General features: G+C 46.1%; 1 protein-coding gene across 1 annotated transcript; it reads right to left on the minus strand.

The window, feature by feature from the left end:
• Positions 1-3320: 3320 nt before the first annotated feature.
• Positions 3321-13481, minus strand: MPLKIP (M-phase specific PLK1 interacting protein). The gene is made up of 2 exons (XM_066584476.1): positions 13069-13481; positions 3321-6111 (listed from the first exon to the last, which is right to left on the minus strand). Exons 1-2 carry the CDS (start codon positions 13444-13446, stop codon positions 5911-5913), a joined length of 579 nt encoding a protein of 192 aa, XP_066440573.1. The 5' UTR covers positions 13447-13481; the 3' UTR covers positions 3321-5910.
• Positions 13482-15878: the final 2397 nt, after the last annotated feature.

Below are 15878 nucleotides of genomic sequence, written 5' to 3' on the forward strand. Positions count from 1 at the left end.
ACCTCGGAAGGATGGAAGGCTGAGTCAACCTTGAGCCGGCTACCTGACGCATGCGGGGATCGAACTTGCAACCTTAAGGTCGTAGGTGAGAGCTTACATTCTGCCCCACACGAAGCTCTCAGGCTCTGCAAAAGCATTGTGGCCAAATATTGCAGTGAAAGTCCTTGGACTCACCATGCACCCAAACACAACAGCAGCTCGTGATCACATAAAGTATTTCGGTACAGAGGAAAAATTGTGGAGTAAATTGAGGTTTTTTTTCCTTGTGAAAATGAAAAATTCGGGGCTATAAACTCAGGATCACTTAAATTTTTCAATTCAACTTCCCCCCTTCTACAAAACACCTGCGAGTTCAAAATGATGACAGCACCCCTGCGTGCATTACTTGAGTCTAGTTTCCGAAAATTGTGCCGCAGTGGAAGATTCCATGGTTGGGAATCTTCCACTGCACTGGCGGTGTAGTCTGGGGCATTGCATCCAGAAACTATTCCTGCAAAGTTTGCAGTCCTGAAGCCAAGTAGCGCTCCTCCCATTCTGTACCCGGTTATGCTTCCAAACAGTTCATGGCCACATAGGAGGCATTTCCGTACTCTGGATAAATTGTTTAGCAAATTGTGTGGCGATTTTTCTGCCAATTTCACCTGTGAAAATGATAAGTAATGCATCTATAAGTAATTTCCAAAATTGGGTCTTTTGGGTGGCTTTTCCTCTATCTTGGCATCTGAAGTGCTTGGCAAATCTGAAATGTCTAAAAACAATGCTACAAAATCCACAATATGGTCCTTTATTTCCAAGGACTGGCTTTGACTTCTGTTGCACACTAGAGCCAAATGTGGGATTGACCTTGATTAAAAAAAAAAAAAAAAGAGAAAAAAACAACAAATAGAACTGCTGAAACAAGGTCATAAATATTAAGAGGAGTTTCAACTTTTAACTGAAAAAAAAAATGGGATTAAAAAGAATGGAAAATTTTACAAAAGAAATAATTTACTTTTACCTCCACATCGCTGTGAAAGACCTAAAGGGCTTTATAGATTTCCTAAGCGCCGTCGTGCACACTTTGAGGGGGTGAAGTTTCAAATTTGGCTGTTATGGGGGAGGAGTTTTCTCATATTAAGGCCCCTCAAAAGCACTGCAAAACTTAACTGGTCCCTCCCACCTCCTCCGAATTAAATTTAAAGACATACTTTGTATTAATCTTTAAAAAACATGGAAATTTACAAAGGATACAAATTTTATTTGCGTGTAAGGCCCTTTTACAAGAGGAAAGACTCTGAAAATGGCAAATTTTTTAAAACTTTTCTATTAATTTTGAACTGCCATTAACACAGACTGCAGTGTATCTATATATGTGATATTGTGGAAGCTGAAGACAAACTAACATTTTTAGTTAAACTGTATTGCAAAAATGATTGTAAGCCCAAAATACATGCATATAACAGGAGTCTGTCAGTTCAAACATGCTGTCCAAACTGCCAGCATTATATTACAGAGCAGGAGGAGCCGAGCAGATGGAGATCTAGTTTTATGGGGAAAGATTCAGTAGAACTTGTGTTTTGTTTAAACCTTTTGCTCATTCTGAGCTTTTGTTCCAATGGGCGGTCCTATTAGGCCTATTTCCCACGAACGGATTTCCACCGCGTAATCCGCGGCGGAAATCCACTGCGTTGCCCACAGCTATTAGGTTCTATTGAACCTAATAGCTCAGTGCTCACTGTGCAGAATTCCACCGTGGAATTCCGCACTGTGAATTCATCCGTCCTCACCCACGGCATGCTCTATGCCGCGGGTGTACGCGCGGACGGCTTCCATTGCAGTCAATGGAAGCCGTCCGTTCACGCTATCTTCCGCTGTAGCACAGGGGAAGATAGCGTGAAAACGCTTCCCCGCCCACCGCGCCATATGACACGGCCGGCCGCGTCATGTGACACGGTGGGCGTGTCACATGACGTGGCGGAGTTGGGCGGGGAAGCGTCATGCGGGAGCGAGGACCTCGGATCCGCAGGTAAGTATGGGGTCTCCTGGGGGGCGCCGTAACGGGCTCCGACGCTGAATTTCGCGGCGGAACCTGTCACGGCCGTGTGCAGCCAGCCTTAGTGATTGACATCTACCTCTCTATCATTCAAATAGCTGTTAATTACCAATAGGACCACCCACTGGATTGTCCAGCTCAGAATGTTAAGTGTCCAAAGTTCAAATGACCATGTAATACTGAATCTTTTCCCCATAAAACTGTATCTGAATCTGCTCAGCTCTTCCTGCTCTACAATATCATGCCTGAAGTTTGGACAACATGCTCCAGCTGAAAGATTCCCTTTAAATTGAAGACAAAAAAAAACAAAACACCTTTGCGCCCCTCCCAAAAAAGTGTAGCCTTCATAGCCTTTAAAATCTGCCAGACAATTGGGATACAGACTATTATATACTATGTTGCGTTTTATGGCCCCCAAAAAGCCTTCACATCAAATTCCTTGCAGCAGCTGTTCTAATGTTGTCAACAACATGCAAGTGCTGTTTTCTTGCAAATACAAGAAGATTAAGCCACTGCCTCCTTTCTGATAGAGAATTTGATTCCCTCTTGTATTGGGGGTAAGTATGCTAAAGGCCAGTTCTAGTTCCTCCTCCTCCAACAGTACCATGTCTGCCATTCGCTGATTACAAAGACTCACTTTTAACAGCCAGCATCACATCTGTAAAATAGTGAGGGGGCAAACTGTCACAGGTTAATCTCCATTTGTTGTATTAAGTCCTCAATTCTGTGCCTATTAGTTTCTTAATATATCATTATAACAGTTTTTTTCTCATACAGAACTCTAAATATCCTACAAAGAAGTAAATGTAAAAAGTAACTTGCCTGCCCTGTACATGTAAGGCCTGCGGACATTGCAGTGGATTTATTAATAGTGTAAAATTAGGTCCTAAGTGAATCCACCCTTCTGATCCATTATTCATAAGTTTTATGCATGAATTGGCACTATTGGTAGTAAACGGAATTCACCTTTGACTTACCTTGTGTAAGCTCTCAGTAGAGCATACTCCGCTTAAGAGACACTGAGAAATGCAGCCTAAGGTGTCATATTCAGAGGGCCGTAATCGGGCTGTAAGCCGCAGCCCAACCAACTAATGACCCCAACTAGCAGCATCATAATTTCAGGACTTGCAGGCATGATGGACACTGAAGTGCGGCTGGATTACAGCCCTTAGTATAAGACTTTAGGCTAGCTATGAGTTGCATTTTAACATCCAAACTATATGGCTATAGGACACTTCGCATGCACCCCAAACAACCCCCCCCCCCCCCAACCTACTGCAGGCCTATGGAATGGGATCATAATACAGATACGAAAATGTGTGAATGTGTGAAATTAGCTGCAGACAATGTTCAGGTGTTGTCTCACAGCTTATATACCATGTTTTTAAAGGTTATTTTGTTGGGTAACCATACCTTGGGAGAGTTATATTGAGCAACTATATTTCTTCAGAAATCTCCTTAAACCTCTAAAATCTCAACAGAGAAGACTCCCATGTTATTGTAGACCTGTCAGCCCGAGGTCTCATTCACTTTATTCCATTAAAGGCAACCATCAAGTTACACAGCAGGAGGAGCAGAGCAGCTTAATATAGTATTGAGTAAAACAAGATTTAGAAACTTGTACTTTATTCAATTTTCTTTCTGCTGATCCTGGCCTTAGGAGTCCAGTGGGCGGTCCTAATCAATGTCTGACAGCTATACACAGGGAAGGCGATCATTGAGCCCCACCGCCCACTGGACTCCCAAGCCTACAATAGGCAGGGATTTCAATCGATACGTTAAAAGTAAACGTAATCTTTTTGTACAAAACGGTTTACCAATTTGTATAGTTACTCCCATAGCATGATGCCAGCAGATTGGACAGCATTTTCATGGCGACAAGTTTTCTTAAAGCTTGTAATCCTAGAGGTGGGGGCGTAACTATAGGGGATGTGGTTGCACCCCATGCCCAGGATTCTTAGGGGGCCGATAAAGCCTCTCCTCTCCTCTCCATACAGGGAGCTTAGTATTATGAATAAAGCATTACAGTTGGGGACCCCGTTACAGGTTTGCATTGGGGCCCAGAAGATTCAAGTTACGCCTCTGCCATCTTACTTTTTATGTTTCCTGACAGACAACCATCACTGCGAATTATCTGACTTTTATGTGTGCATTTTATGGTGAATTGATGCAAGACTTCTTACAAGTATAAAAAGGGCTACTCAATCTTGTATGCAGGGGTCATAACACCTCTTACTGCATCATTTATGCCTGTATAGTCAAATTTCAACTTGGAAATCAGCCTCATGCATATTTCTAGGCACGAGGCCGATCTTGGCATGTATAAAGAAAAACCCTACTCACCTCTCCCCCATCATTCAGTTCTGGTCCTTTAATTCTGAGCAGCGCAATCATGTGCTAGATGGCACGTGACCCACTGCAACCAACCAGATTCTGAGCAAGGGGTAAGTATTTTGTCATTTTTATTATTTTACAGCATAAAACGGCATTGCTCCCGATGGGAGAATACGAGATCTTTGCTGTGTGGTGTCTGAACAGGCAACATTGTGTGCATTTTCCTAATAAAGGTTTGCAAAATAAAAGCCGTTAACTGACCGGTGGCTATGTGCAGCCAACTGTGGCAACCACTTTTCCTACATTCATTTTAGGCAACATTTACCTACGTAAATTCATGCATCTTTTTGGCGCGTTCCACAACATTCCCCAGATTCTCTACGTACACAAAAGCAAGCATCGTCAGACATTATAAGACCGGCTTCCCTGCAAAAATTGCAAGTTTTTAAAACCACCTCTGCCGTTGTATTGTTAATTTGAATTATTGTAAGTTGTGTACTCCTCCTTTGATAAAAATACTCCTGAAGGGTGATGGAAGTTGTATTTTTACTCTTCTGGAAAATATGTAGTGTGACCTCTGCTTGTTCCGTTGCATTGGGCTGTGGTCATTAAACGCAAAATCAATCATTGCACAAAAACTGAAACGGACACTTAAACAGGAGGCAGACGTCCCGGGGACGGCATCCACTTCTGCCAACTAAACTCTCAAACAAGTTTTTCTTATTTTCAAATTAACATCTGTTGAGTTTTTTTATGAGGGATTTTTGAGTATTTTTGTTCACTTCTAAAAAGCTTCAAAGTTAAAGGGAAGTTTTACCTTATAACAGAAAGCCTTTTTTTTTTTTAATATAAATTAAAATGCCAAAAAGGACAAAATATATACTGTAACCACATACATGTAGAGCTTCCGTCTAGGGCTCTTTTATAACAAAATAAGTACAAACACTGACAGTGTCAAGATGTGCAAAACGTGGCCTCTACAAAATGATGAGCAACAATGCGTACATGCCATCTTTGAGACCAATTAAAATATAGAAACTTAAAAGGGGTTGAGGGGAAAAAAAACAACAACAAAAAATGACACCAAGGGATACCTATGCCATGTGACATACCATAAAACTATCACATCCAAAAATCGCTTACAAATTATATACTTGCAGCATAAATGACGTTACAAACCCATTTTGTATTTTGAGCTTTAAAAATAAAACGGATTTACGGAAAAACCAGTAAAGAAATAATAAGTTAGGCTTTACAAACAAGCCTACTCAACGCCGAGTAGTGACAAGTCTTAGAATCTGAAACTCCTGTGTAACAGTCACAAGACATACGCTGGTGATAACAGAACTTAGTCTTCATTGCTGGTTGCCTTTCTGATTGTTTACCACAACTCTATAGACTTCCAAAAAATTGTGTTATTTCATACAATAAAAAAATAAATCTGATAAAAGATTTTTTTTCCCCAAAATTAAAAAGTTGCGCATCGGTATCCTCGACCAACTGCTTTGTTTTAGTCTAACCGGAAAGGCTTTGGATTTTAGGTGTTAACTAAAATAGCGCCCTTTTTTGCCAGTGTAAGTTGTCTGCTCATTGCTCTTTGGTTGCTCTATATCAGCTAAGGATAATGGCTTTAGGTCAGCCCAGGGGTCCTCAAGCATTGAAGGTCTGTAATAGTTTTCCACATTAGACAATCTTTTCTCTCTGCCATGCGATGCACCGTATGGTGAAGATGTCCTGGGGGAACCCTTCGGAAAAAAAATCATTAGGTAAATGAATAGTCAATATATATTCTCCAGTTTTAAAGCACAACTAACCGAAAATACGTGTATCATTTATTATGCTCTATATGTATGAAAAGATACTAAATTTTTAATTTGTTACAATTTATAATAAAAATGATAACAATCAAATAGAGGAAAAACAAAGTGTTCAGCTGCCCAAAAATGTCTATAGTGCATTGCAAAAAAGGTCTACTGCACATCTATTGTGTAGCTCATCTTACATGAGAAAAACAGTTTGAAGTTTTTAAAATTATATAGACAAAAGAATGCAGAACTGTCTTTGAACTGACAATTTACATCTCCGCTTACTAATGTACACAACAGTTTACTACAAGTCAGGTGCATACTTTTTTCTTCTTTAACTGATTGACTCCACTTTGCACCCAGACAAATCACTAACCTCTGTAAGAGTTGAAAAAAAGCACTTGCCTACCCCCTGCATATTTCAGCCCTTCTTTTCTTGCGCATGTAAATACGCAGTGAATCCACAGAAAATCTGCCTCATTCACTTCTATGGCCTATTTCAGGTCTTAATACTTTTTGAGAAGGAGGGTGATCAATGAGTGGAACAGGTTACCACAGGAGGTGGCGAGTTCTCATTCAATGAAAGTCTTGACAGACTGGACAAATATCGATCTAGGATGATTTAGTGATCCTGCACTGAGCAGGGGATTGGACCTAATGACCCTGGAGGTCCCTTCCAACTCTACCATTCTAGGATTCTAAAAGAACATTTGCTAGGGAAGTTGAGAGAAAAACATGCAGAGGTGAACGCAATCTATTCACTGCATAATATGCAGCATATTTACGCCTACGTGAATGAGGCCTAAGGCCTCTTGTCTACGGGCAGGTCGATTTCCACAGGTGGGAGCCCGCAGCGGAATCCCACCCTGCCCATGGCAAGAGGCCAGTACTTACCTGTCTGGATCCTCTATGCAGGTCCCTCAATCTTCTCCACTGCGGATGTTGGTGGGCGCACCGCCACACATGCATAGTGGATTTTTCTTTTTAATCTCCTGCTTTTCTGCAGCACGTCCGCAGTGTCAGTTGCGGGTATGCCGCAGATCAGATGGCTTCCGTTGACCTCAACAGAAGCCGTCTTTGCGGGACCGCAGAAACCTACATCCGTAGGTATTTAATTACATGTGGTTGCCCAATGCTTCTCTATGGGCTGATTGAACTGCAGATCACACGCGTGGGTTCAGCAATTCAATTATGCCTGTGGACATGAAGCCCAAGTGTCCTCCCTTCAAGGTCCAGCAAACATACTGCAGCCAGACTATGCTTCATTAAAGCCTGGATTCAGGTGAACAGTCATGAAAATTCCTGGTGCTCACAAATCAAAGCTTTGCTGCGATCGGCACTCTTCGGCCATGTTCACGCAATGGAATTTGCCAGGGTTTCTACCATGTGAACACTGGCTCTATTTTGTTTCAAGCTGTGCTCTACTTTCCTTAACTGGCAGATTATTATCCTAACTGACTTTCTAGCAACTTCTAGCAATCATTTTTATTAACCGAGGAGCCATTATTTAGACATACCGATAGAATACTCCGCATTCAAAACTCCAGATGGCAACCAAAATGGTCACCAACGAGTAGAAAGTTTAGCAAATGGCAACAAGATTTTTAAGCCTGTTCCCCATTTTAGACTAACCACGCTACTGTAACTTTCCTCTGCACCTAGCAGCCATGCCGCACATTGCGAGAAGACCTAACCCCAATATACAGTGTCCGCCAGGAGCTGGAGAAGGGTTGCGTCTCTGATAGCTGCGACACTGGCCGCCTGCTTAAAGACAAAATAAAATGTAATATGATGTGATTACTGAAGGGGCAGGCTCAGCTCCTGTTAGTATAATTATGAGCAGAAGGAACCCTGCAAGTGATTATCCCGATGGGGAGCTTTGACTGCGATTATACTGCAAGGGGAAGGGGGCAGATTGCGATCATCCTGATGGGGAAGGAGGGGAACCTCGCCATCTAATTATATTGCAAGAGGGGAGAGGAAGCTCTGGATGCAGCTCTACTGTGAAGGGGTCTCTGGCTGTATAGTAGGGTAGGGCACCGTGTACATTATATTTTTGGCACCCAACTCTGAATGTGTAGATTACAGACAGCTGCGTTAATTGTTCCATTTCCTATATACTCCCCTGTGGCGTTTATCTTAAAGGGGTACTCCAGGCATTTACAATTTCCAGAAGCAGCCCACCATTGTGCTTCAGCCAGTGTATGGGTGGATGCACAAGAGCAGTCTGTAATCAGCTTGACAAGCAGATGTCAGGTATGCTTACATGTAGCAGAAATACTGCGGTCAATTCCACATCCAGAACAGTCAAAATCTGCTGCACATCTGCAGCTGTTTTCAGAAGCTCTAACCCTCCCGTCACCGCCGAGGTATTTGCGTTGTCAACGTCTCCCGGTAGTCTGCAGCGAGTGCCGTACCGCTAGTCAAGTGACGCAGAAGTATAATCACCTGACCAGCAGCGTGGCGCTCACTATGGCCGCTGGGTGCCAGATGTGCTACCAACGGGAAGATCTCAGGTGAGGGGAGCGCTAGGTCTGAAAACAACTGTAGATACACTGCGGATTCTGACTCTGTTTTAGATGCAGAAATGTTCTGCAGCATTTCCTGTACGTGTAAACATACACAAAGTCCGGCACATCCAAAAGTCCATAAAAACTTGCTTTATTATACCATTTTACAATCAATGCAAGAGAGCTGCCGTGTACAGGGATCAAACTTACACGCTTCTGACTAACAAAGTCCTTGATCACAGCATAAGGGCTTATTCAGATAGGCATATATCGGTCGGGTTTTCAGGGCCAGCCGATATATGCTGTCCCTCTCTGCAAGGGGGGAGGCGGGCCTGGCCGGGAGCTAGTGCACTGAGCTCCCACCCTTCGCCACTGTTGGCAATGTGAGGGGTCAGGACAGAAGCGGAACTTAGCTCCGCCCCCGTCCCTATCATTGCAAACAGTGGCAAGGGACAGAGACAGGGAAGGAGGTCAGTGCACTAGCTCCCGTCCCGTCTCCTCCCCTTGCAGAGAGGGGCAGTGTATATCGGCTGGGCATGAAAACCCAATCGATATACACCTGTCTGAATAAGCCCTAAGGCTGGGCTCACATGGCCATATGCGGAATCCACTCGGCCGCCCGATATCAGACATCTTGTAATTTAACCCCTTACCGCTATAGGACGTACATTTACGTCCTGCAGCGTCAGGGTATGTATGAAGGTAGATCACGGGGCGATATCTCTTCATACAACAAGGGTGCCAGCTGTTTCTTACAGCAGACACCCGGCGGCAACAGCTATGATAAGCTGCATGGCTGATCGGAGATGTTAACCCTTTAAATGCCGCTGTCAATTCTGACAGCTGCATTTAAATCCTTTGAAGGATGTTCGGGGGTCCCATATTACACCCCACATAATGAGATCACAAGGAGTTGTGCGGTTGTCATTACAGCCGGGGGCATCTTGATAGGCCCCAGGGCTGTCACAATAGACTGCCTGCCCGATCGCAGTATGATGTATTACATCATACTGCAGGAGCGATCAAAGCATCGCAAGTTGTTGTCCCCTATGGGGACAAAAAAATGAAAAAGTAAAAATAAGAATAAAGTTTTACTAATCATTAAAAAAAAAAAAAAAATGGCAAAGCCGAACCCATAACTGGTGTATAAGAAACCATTCACATACATCAGGTGCTGCAAAGCACCACAAACATGGAGCCTCCCTACCAGCTTTTGTTTAAAAGGTATTGAAATAGTTAAGAAACCGTCTACGGAGGTGACTGGAAGAGACAATTAAGGCCCATTTAGACAACAATTATCACTCAAAAGCCATCTTTTGAATGAATCATTGAGTGTAAATGTGCCCATCTTTCAGTTTTCTGCTGAACGATCGATTTTAGTTCAGCTTGAAATCCGTTGTTCAGCAGAACAGTTCTGGCCGACCGCTGATAACATTGTCTTAGCTGTCAGCCCTGCCGGCAGAGCAAAGAGCATTTATTCAGAGAACAGCGGGCAGTCCCGACGGCTCACACGCTACTAATAGGCACTAGTACCAATTAGTAGATTATGCAAAATGATCGCTCAAAAGCCATCTTTTGAGTGATCATCTTTGTGTCTAAATGCACATTTACTTAGAGGCATTTTGGATAATTATTTAAGAACCATATTTCCGTCAGGAAGAATCATAACTATTACATGTATTAGGTACAGGAAATGGTTAATGCCCTTTTTTTGCTGATTTAGTATGTGAATTAGCTATGCAAATCTTCACATTAGAATTGGTTTTCCTGGTTATTAAATAGCACACTGTTCCTATAGTCTTTCAGGCTGTGAATGAAGACCATGTTGGTCAGAGACGCACGAGCAGTGATCCCTATTCACGGCACGTCTCTGGCGTGGATTCTAACGTTAGGATAATAAGCAAGACATCTTTGTGGAATTTGGGATGTGCCGAACTCTTCTGCCGGTGTTCTACGACTCATAACTTACTCTCTGGATCGGTTGGTGATTTTTTTCCTTGGACTTCGATGGGGAAGCCAACACCCACAATCAATCCAAATTGTTGCATATAATACCGCAAATTACCTGTGGATCTCCATACTAGCTATAGGTAAGAGACAAAAAACAAAGGCTTCAAACTCTCCTCCTCATCGCTTGGTACAATGACGACGTGCCATATAGACATGTGCCCGCTAAAGTGATCAGATCGATCAAGAGGCGATCGCTAGAGACCAAGAAACTGCGGCGGGGAAGCAACGGTAAAGCGCGAGGAAGCAGGGCGGACGGGATGAAAATCTATTTTGTCCCACTCTACAAATCTGTACCAGAGCGGTGCAGACTCGCTAATGCGGAAAATCGGCCTGAATTTTCGACATCAACACAGTGAGAATATAACTATAAATTAAGATTCATAACCACCTTGAGACATATGACCCAGATCACCCTGAGCCGGGCGCACACCAGCGTATTTGAAGTGTATTACACACGCGGTAAATGGCGTCAATAAAAGTCCATTGACTTATTGTTCCACTCCCTCTCGCGAGCAAGAAAAAAAACGCACCATGTCCAAACGCAAATGCCCTCCGCAAGTGCAAAATTCAGTTTAATTGACTGCAGATGGCCGATGATTCCCTATGGGCAAAATTTCACCCGCGGAATCCACACTTCAATTTTGCTAGCGGACATGAAGGCTAAGGCCTCCCTCACAAAGACAGTTTGTTTTTTTACAGCATTTAGCACTGCCTTTTCAGCGCAGCGCTACACACTGTACAACACTCCCCTTCATTTCAATGGGGCTGTTCACGCAAGCATCAAAGCGATGCATGTCCTATCTTTGGCCGTTTTCAGCCTTGCGGCGCCCATTGAAATGAATGGGCAGCATTGGCAGCGCTGCTGAGAGGGTGGCACAACTTGGTACTGCGTTCTGGTCAGCGCTGAACGCAACGCTAGCAGCCCTAATAAAGTTTAAAAAAAAAAAAAGTTACTCACTGATGCTAGCGCTGCTTTCCGGGGCTCCGGGCACTCGTCAGAGGATCTTTTGCTAGTGACGGTGTTTGAAGACCACGCCTCCAGCAAGAGATTGCTCTGATTAGCTAATCCAGCACCAATCACAGCCACCGCTGGATGCGCCAATCACAGCCATTCAATGAAGGTCTCGCAGCTCAGCCAATCGGAGCAATCTCTTGCTGGAGGCGTGGTCTTGAAACCCCATTACCAGCTAGAGATGCTCTGCAGGCGCAGACAAGTGCCTGGAAGCCTGCAGCGACGGCGCCTACTAAGCGAGTATTTGATTTTTTTCCCCCGCTTCCTTGGCTGCGTTATTAGCTGTTCTGAAAATGCAGCCAAAACATTGGAATAACGCACGCCAGCGCTGCTGAAGTTACAGTAAACGCAGCATTTACTGCAAACGCTTGTGTGCGCAATGCCCACGGCCAGATTATCGCTGCAGAATTCGTGGCCAGACAGCCCCTGCGATTCCATAGACATGCTGTGTTAAATGATCCCCCTCGGCCCACGTGTGGAAATCAACTGCGATTGTCCGCTCACGGGGGAGAACCGCAGCATGTTCTATTCTGTGCGGAAAATCGCATGGATGTCTTCCATTGCAGTCAGTGGAAGCCGGCCGTCCCGCGATACTCCACTGTGAGCACCGCAGAAGTATTGCGGGAATCCACGTCATAGCCCGGCGTGGCGCATCTTGCCCTGCGTGCCAGGAGAGACACGCATGGCAAGTTTGTGCAGGTGAATATAGCTGTCTGGCAGTACCGGCGTCCTTTCTGTCTTTTCTGCTGTGTTGCCGTCTTTTCTATGCTGCAGATGGACCCGGCGGCTCGCCGTTGCACATGCACAGTACAGATTTTTTTCCCCCTCACAGATGAGCCTCAGGTCAGTCCATGTGGAGGCAGCATAAAAATGGAGCACGCTGCGATTTTTCCTCCGCGAGCGGAAACCACAATTGATTTCCGCTCGTCTATAAGAAGCAATAGATCTCCATAGGAAGTAACGGGTAATATTTGCTGCAGATTCGCGGTGCAGACGCCAATTACGGATTCTCCGCAGCAAATATCCACCCGTGTGCAGGCCGCCGCAACGCGGGCCGGCGGGGCAGCTGCAGGGCTGCAGTAACACGGGCCGGCGGGGCAGCTGTAGGGCTGCGGTAACGCGGGCCGGCGGGGCAGCTGCAGGGCTGCAGTAACACGGGCCGGCGGGGCAGCTGTAGGGCTGCAGTAACACGGGCCGGCGGGGCAGCTGTAGGGCTGCAGTAACGCGGGCCGGCGGGGCGGCTGTAGGGCTGCAGTAACGCGGGCCGGCGGGGCAGCTGTAGGGCTGCAGTAACGCGGGCCGGCGGGGCGGCTGTAGGCCTGCAGTAACACGGGCGCTCGCTGTAAGGACGCTCCCCCCTGTTACCTGGTAGTTGCCGGGATGCCGAGGCGACGAGTAGCCCCTGCCGTGCTGGCCGCTTCCTCCGGGAGACTGGCTGTAGGGAGACGAGCTATAGCGCGGGCTGGGCCGCCGAGGCGGAGTGTTACCCGGGGACTGCCCGCCGTAGCGGCCCCCGTAGGGGCTCTGAGAGGGTGACGACTGCCCCCCTCCGCTGCCGTAAGGCCTCTGCGGCCGGTGTCCATAGCCGGGAGTGTGCGGTGAGCCGTATCCCCAGGCCGGCAGCGGCGGAGGAAGCATGGGGGCCCCGTGGTAGGGCGAGGGGCTTCGGAAGGACCCCGGGCTTCCACCGCCGCCGCCCGCCGCTCCGGAAGGGTTCGGAGACCTAAAACTCTGTCTGTACATCCTTAAAAACAAGCGGCCAAATCTAGCGCGACACGGCGTACCTACAGGAGCGGAACTTCCGGCAGTGCGGCACCCGCTTTTCCGGCCTGCAACACGACAGAACAAAGGTTCCGGGTAACAAAGGGGCCCCTCTATTAATGACTTCCCTCCCTGCAGAAAACGGGCGCAACCCCGCCCTCACCGTGAGGGTCCGTGAGGGGGGCGGCTTCCCACCAACGGATTTGCGTATGCAAAATTTACGCTGAAAATAGAATCCGTTCATTTTAAGGAGTTCATTTTTGTGTCCGCAAAAAAAAAAAAAAGTTCTATTTTTGGGCTCAGGGAAAAACAGACAGCGGCATGCCAACTAGGCTCGTGGTTACAGAGCGCTGGCACGTGAACAGGGTTTTATTTTTTTCTTGTTGGAGTTTTCAAACTCCCCGTTAGTGCGCAGAAGTTTTAAAAAACAATTTGAGAAGATAAGTCCCGCCCTGTCTTTTACTACGTTCAGGAAAGATGCGGCAAGTCCTGTCTTTTCTCACCCGTACTATTAACGGGCGAGAATACCGCTAATGAAAACGCAACCATTGAAATCAGTGGTTTCATTTTGCCCCGTTACGCGTCTGTGATTATCATGGCCGCATAACGGGATAGAATCACAACCATGGGTTTAACCCTTAGACAAACGTATGCGCAAATCTGCTCGCCACAACGGAGCATATGTAAACATGAACAAGGGTTGGCCGGAGGGTTGCAGCCTTCGCCTTGATTTTTTTACCCTGCTATAGACGTCTATGGCAGCTTTCTGCCTGACACACAGAAAAATAGCGCAGGTCCTATCTTATCTCACGTGATATTCTAGGCGCAAATATGTTGCGCTAATATGTCAATTTTTTGCGCGTATGCCCATGGGAAACTGCCCTATGGGCTCTTTCATATGAGCGTAAATACGCATTATGTAGTGAGAAGAGCACATTGATTTCACACACAGTGCGAGAAATACCATGTTTTCCCGAAAATAAGATCCTGTCATATTAAGTTTTGGCCCAAAAGAGGCATAGGGTCTTATTTTCAGGAGGTGTCTTATACTCACCTAGCAGGCGCTGTTCGGGTTCTTCCCGCTGGTCTCTGGCAGGCTTCCGTGCAGTCCTCAGCACCGACAGAGGACCGTGTGCTGGTAACAGGGTATGAAAACGCGCTTGAAAACCAATCAGAGCCATTCAATGTGATTCTGTGATTGGTTCATCAAGCGCCGTCTCTGATTGGCTGAGCCATGGCGCTCAAGAACCAATTAGAACAATCGCTTGCTGGAGGCGGGGTTTGCACACCACATTACCAACAAGCAATGTTTTGTCGGTGCTGAGGACTGCACGGAAGCCTGGCGGGGCGCTGGAGACCAGCGGGAGAGACCTGGATGGCGCCTGCTAGGTGAGTATTGCTTTTTTTGCCCTCATGTAGTGTAGCTAGGGCTTATTTTTGGGCTAGGGCTTATGTTTGAAGCCGACCCTGAAAATCATGGTAGGGCTTATTATCGGGGTATGCCTTATTTTCGGAGGGACACGGTAAGCGTGCAAACAAGATTGCAGCATTCACTATCTTGGCACATATTACGCGTACATAAAAAAGCCAATATTGGATTATTGGAACACTGCAAGTACGCATGTCATTGCATACTTTCTGCATGCTCGCACGTGAAGCTCATTACGCCCATTTGAGACAGGTATTATAGTCTATTGAAATTAATCAATGTGTTGAAATATGCAGGTAACCTGTGTGTTTACTGCATATTTACAAAATCGATGGGATTTCATGCATTCTTTTTTTACACACACTTGTATTTAAAAAGACTTGATAGGTAGATAAATGCAAGGCAACAGTGTGTTACAGCCTGTGAATACATTGTGAAAAAGACTTGGATATACTAGTACAGTGGTGGTGAACCTATGGCACACGTGCCGGAGGCGGCACACAGAGCCCCCCTGCTGGCACGTGCCGCCATCTGCCGCTTACCACATTAGTAAATACGAGCAGGGGTACCGCGGCTGGGATCCTCCTCCCCTGATGTCTCCTCTTAGGTTCCGCGAGAGCAGGAGAGGAGGCGTCCGGCAGCTCACTAACGTCACAGTGTGCACCTGAGATCAGCGCCAGCAGCAGTGCCGAGCAGAGTAGGAGGAGGGAGTAAGTATATGGGTCTCCAGGGGGGCACTATTACTACTGGGTGCCACTGTGAGATGTCACTATTACTACTGGGGACCGCTGAGAGATGTCACTCTTACTACTGGGTCCGCTGTGGGATGTCACTATTACTACTGGGGCCGCTGTGGGGTGTCACTATTACTACTGGGGGCCGCTGTGAGTTGTCACTATTACTACTGGGGCCGGTGTGAGATGTCACTATTAGTGCTGGGGGCCGCTGTGGGGTGTCACTATTACTACTGGGGGCCGCTGTGGGA

This window comes from Eleutherodactylus coqui, chromosome 12 (genome assembly GCF_035609145.1).
Source record: "Eleutherodactylus coqui strain aEleCoq1 chromosome 12, aEleCoq1.hap1, whole genome shotgun sequence".
Lineage (NCBI taxonomy): Eukaryota > Metazoa > Chordata > Amphibia > Anura > Eleutherodactylidae > Eleutherodactylus > Eleutherodactylus coqui.

What these genes read in the sequence shown, in the direction of transcription:
- MPLKIP (XM_066584476.1), bottom strand. Translation starts at nt 13,446, where the DNA reads ATGTACAGACAGAGTTTTAGGTCTCCGAACCCTTCCGGAGCGGCGGGC. An exon ending in GGCATCCCGGCAACTACCAG is followed by an intron (nt 6,112 to 13,068) that starts GTAACAGGGGGG and finishes TTTTTTCCGAAG; the next exon opens with GGTTCCCCCAGGACATCTTC.